Below are 5,099 nucleotides of genomic sequence, written 5' to 3' on the forward strand. Positions count from 1 at the left end.
GAGACTGAGGAAGGGCGCAGGGAAGATAGCTGAGGGCGGTAGAAGAAAAAGGAGACCGAGCAGGGGACAAGTGAGGCAAGGTGAAGGACGGGGGGTGGGGGGTAAAGTAAGAGTTTTGCACCATGCAGGCTAGGGCGCTCTCCTAATTATGAACACAGATCTACTAATAACAATTTATTACAGATATCTATGCTGAGATACCCCCTAACCATATTAAAGGCTTATTCATTACAAAATACAACTCCTCTGGGGAGATATTGCGCATGCGCTATCACACTAACGTAGCCAGATTGTGTATTCACTGGCATATGCAGCTGGAACCTTACATGCAAGGTCTTCTTCCTAGTTCTTAAGAGCGGTCTACTGATGGAATGTTATCATTTATATTTATGCTAGACTACCTCCTCTCCATTTTAAATGCATAATTTTCTCAAAATATTATTCTTCTCGGGAGATATTGCGCATGCGCGAGCACCGTTTCAGGCGTACAGTGCTAACTGAAGACAACTGCATACCCCCTCTCTCACTCAGCAAGCTATATGCTAGCGCATGCGCAATATCTCACCAGAGGAATTATATTTTGTAATGAATATGCATTTAATATGGTTAGGGGGTATCTCAGCATAGATATTTGTCATAAATTGTTAGGAGTAGACCTGTGTTCATAATTAGGAGAGCGCCCTAGCCTGCAGGGTGCAAAACTCTTACTTTACCCCCCACCCCCCGTCCTTCACCTTGCCTCACTTGTCCCCTGCTCGGTCTCCTTTTTCTTCTACCGCCCTCAGCTATCTTTCCTGCCGCCCTTCCTCAGTCTCCCACACTAACGTAGCCAGATTGTGTACTGACTGGCATATGCAGCTGGCACCTTACATGCAAGGTCTTCTTCCTAGTTTTTAAGAGCGGTCTACTGATAGAATGTTATCATTTATATTTATGCTAGACTACCTCCTCTCCACTTTAAATGCATAATTTTTGCAAAATATTATTTTTCTCGGGAGATATTGCGCATGCGCGAGCACCGTTTCAGGCGTACAGTGCTAACTGAAGACAACTGCATAATATAGCTTGCTGAGTGAGAGAGGGGTGGGAGACTGAGGAAAGGCGGCAGGGAAGATAGCTGAGGGCGGTAGAAGAAAAAGGAGACCGAGCAGGGGACAAGTGAGGCAAGGTGAAGGACGGGGGGGATGGAGGGAGTAAAGTAAGAGTTTTGCACCCTGCAAGCTAGGACGCTCTCCTAATTATGAACACAGGTCTACTGATAACAATTTATTACAGATATTTATGCTGAGATCCCCCTTAACCATATTACATGCATATTCATTACAAAATATAACTCATCTGGTGAGATATTGCGCATGCGCTAACACACTAACATAGCCAGATTGTGTACTGACTGGCATATGCAGCTGGCACCTTACATGAAAGGTCTTCTTTCGTTTTCGTAAGAGAGGTCTATTGATGGAATGTTATCATTTATATCTATGCTAGAATACCTCCGCTCCATTTTAAATGAATAATTTTCGTAAAATATTATTCTTCTCGGGATATATTGCGCATGCGCGAGCACCGTTTCAGGCGTACAGTGCTGACTGAAGACAAATGAATATAATATATTATAGCTTGCTGAGTGAGAGAGGGGTAGGAGACGGAGGAAAGGCCGCAGGAAAGATAGCTGAAAAAGAAGCTGAAGATAGAAGAAAAAGATAGCTGAAGAAAAAGATAGCTGAAGATAGAAGAAAAAGGAGACCGAGCAGTGGACAAGATCCATAATACCCTACTTACTCCTTCGAGAAGACTTCCATCAATTTCAAGAATATCAGCCGCCATCGAAGTTATAAATAAGTGTCTTTTCTTGACTGTAGAGCAAGTAAATCGGGTTATGAAATTCGCACCATTCATGCAATACGTAAACTAGACTGGTGCTCGCTCCCACCTCTCGGCTTAGTTCTGCTTTACTCGATGGGTTTTCCCATTGAGTAACTAAGCCGAGAGGTGGGAGCGAGCACCAGTCTATACGTAGACATACAAAAATACAAGATGTGCCGGTGAGAACAGAGGCGCCACCTTTTGGTAGAAAACGCGTAAACGCAGTAACTTTAGAAAGCATGTCGTATAATCATGAGTGAAAGTTATATACCTAAGGCTAGTAGTACTAGTAGTATAATATAGTCATAGATACTAAATATTTATGTGTCAGTGTGCAGCGCGGCAGCCAGCGTTTGTTACAGATGAGCATTTGGACGGCATTTGCAGGAAATTGTCGGCAATAATAGGTGAACGAAAGTATAGAAACATTAAGACTTTGGTAGTAAATATATTTCGTATTTATTTAGCATCATATTTTGGCATTATATTTTATTGAAACGCTCCAAGTTCTTGTGGTTCCAAGTCAAGTGCCCGTGCCACATACAGTCACGTTTCATCATATCAGTATTATCACCGTGCTGCAGGAAATTTATGTGTCAGTGTGCAGCAGCTAGCGTGCGGTGTCCTTGTGTGTTGCAGATGAGCATTTGACCAGCATTTACAGGTGATTATAGGCGAAATAGAATAGAGAAACATTAAGACTTTGGTAGTAAATACATTTCATGTTTATTTACCTTTTTTTATTTTATTGAGACGTTCCAAGTGCCTGTGCGTGTGTGCGCGTGCCCTGCGACAATGGTTGCGCGGCAGAGCACTGCTAATCTAGCGTAGAGCGAGCGCAGTTCGTCTCCTTTCATCGTAAATTGCCAGCAATTTGCTCTCGAAGAACTTCGTTAATTTTTGAAGAAAAAAAAGATTCGACGAACTTAGGCGCGCTTAATTAGCGACAGCACGTAGACGTACAGCTTGATCAAAGCCGGAGAATATACGCACGGGTGTATAAACCTGGGCGAGCCAGCGCGACAAAGCCTGGAATACCGGCGTCGCGAATCTCACACTAGCCGCCGCTCGCGCACCCTTAGCATCCTTTAGCAATCCTTAGCAATCCTTAGCACCCTTAGCAAGCCGATGGGTCTTGCTTGTAGCAGAACGACGAGGGTGAGGTAAACAAACGCGGTGGAAACATCAAACGATTTTTTTCGCAAACGATTCGGGACGATTACGTCACGGTGACACGCGCTCACCGCGAGCTGTCACGTGACGTCCCAGGAAATAAACTTAGACTGGTACCGCGTCGAATGCGAGTAGTAGCTATCTATACTATTATTGCAGTTTGAAGTGAAATTGCACTCACTTTTCTCTCTCATCTTAATTGTGTGAGATTATGTGTAATGCGCGCACAATTACTTGATCTACATTTTACTGACAAAGCAAGCAAGACCATGGGCTGAACTCAACATGAACGTACCAAATCCCGGTTGTGCATATAATTAACATAGTAAAATTTGAAATAATCATCGTAATCACGTAATAATTATCGTAATAACGTAGAAAAAATTGTCATACAGTTGTAAAAGAATGCCAGATTATTTATGTTAAATTTGTGGGCATCTATCAGTATTCATACGCAGTAGACTTGCAACTCGGGTACACGTGAATATGAATACATAACACGGTTACACTCAATGTTATACCATCTATAATCTATTATCAATGTGAACAATGAAACCATTGAAATATCATCACTTTAAAAGCTCATCAAAGAGAATCCATGGACACAGTTGAGCGAGCAAAGATTTTAACAAAGTTTTAAAAATTTATTCTAAAGGTAAATGTATGGGGTTTTAAATACGTTAGCAGTGAGTTTGTTTGATCTAGAATCAATTATCAAGCCCTTATTCGAACACATTTTTAATAATGCGATAGACCATCATCTCATAGAATAGAAAAGTAACTCACCATGTCAACGAAATCTGCTGCTTCAAGGTCAGAGAGACTGTTGTTGATCCTCACCTTCAAATTAAGCAAAATATCTTTACATATTTACTGCCACAAATGCAGGGACTATTTCTTAGCACCAGTACCAGTGAGCCATCCCCCAGCGCAGAGGTAAAAAAACCAAGCATCTATATTTAATATCAAAACGATTGCCCTGTGTATACCCTGCTGATACAAACTCTAGGGACTGGCAAAGCTTATTTGAAACGCGCGCAGTGTGTGAATGGTGGTACCACACCAGCATTGAAACCTATTTTCTAGGCATTGATATCGTGGTTTCGTTGGCTTACCCAGCTATAGAACTCATATTTACTCGGTTTTCCGAATTACGACTTGTCGATAGACATGTTTGTGGGCACCATTAAATAACAATTCTCAACTGATTGCATGGTTTGATCGTATTGTAGATACATCCCGCTATAGCTGTGAATTATTTTACAACTATACACTATCTCATGGCTGGCCGATGCTCACTATCCATAAAGTGAATCAGTGTATCAAAAAGATACGTCACAAAGAAATCAGATTTGATTAGATTGCTCGTAACTGGTTTGCACGTAGCTTGCATTATTATTCAGTTATCAGCCTCTAATACGAGACAAACATGAATTTACATGTTATAATTATGCGACGAAGAGTACGAAATGCAAACATTACTAGGCATTTTCATCTAAGATTGTGATTTTATCTATTTCTTGAGCAATGTTTGTCGAAGCAACGTGTTATTACCATCACAGAGTCTGGCAGAGGCAGCCAGCGAACTGCCTGCAGGCTTTCGAGGAATGCAGAACAGAAGAGGGGAGTTTGCATGAGCTTATCCTCCGCCTTCGTCGTCGGACTGCTATCTAGCAGCAACTGTTGAAACAGCAGCGAGAAGAGATGGTCCAAGGCTGGCTTGTTTTCCCTGTCTCCAAATGCGCTATATATCGAATGCAATCATCGAGTTTTAGGAAATCAACATGATTTTTTTTTCTTTTACCAATACACAGTGGGAGCTTGAACATTTACACTCACTCACGAACAAACAGAAACCGCACACGTATACATATATACATATATACATACGTACAAACACACACACACACGCACACGCACACGCACACGCACACGCACACGCACACGCACACGCACGCACGCGCGCGCACGCACGCACGCACGCACGCCCGCACACGCACGCACGCACGCACACACGCACACACACACACACACACACACACACACACACACACACACGA

General features: G+C 42.4%; 1 protein-coding gene across 1 annotated transcript in view; it reads right to left on the reverse strand.

The window, feature by feature from the left end:
• The window catches only part of LOC106808945 (protein inturned-like), a gene marked incomplete at its 3' end in the record, with an annotated part of 137,392 nt that overhangs the window by 7,266 nt on the left and 125,027 nt on the right, over window positions 1-5,099 (reverse strand). Inside the window, 2 exon segments of the mRNA XM_014811868.1 lie at window positions 3,826-3,879; window positions 4,594-4,783. Coding sequence (XP_014667354.1) covers window positions 3,826-3,879; window positions 4,594-4,783 — 244 coding nt within the window.

This window comes from Priapulus caudatus, unplaced genomic scaffold, assembly GCF_000485595.1.
Source record: "Priapulus caudatus unplaced genomic scaffold, Priapulus_caudatus-5.0.1 Scaffold316, whole genome shotgun sequence".
Lineage (NCBI taxonomy): Eukaryota > Metazoa > Priapulida > Priapulimorpha > Priapulimorphida > Priapulidae > Priapulus > Priapulus caudatus.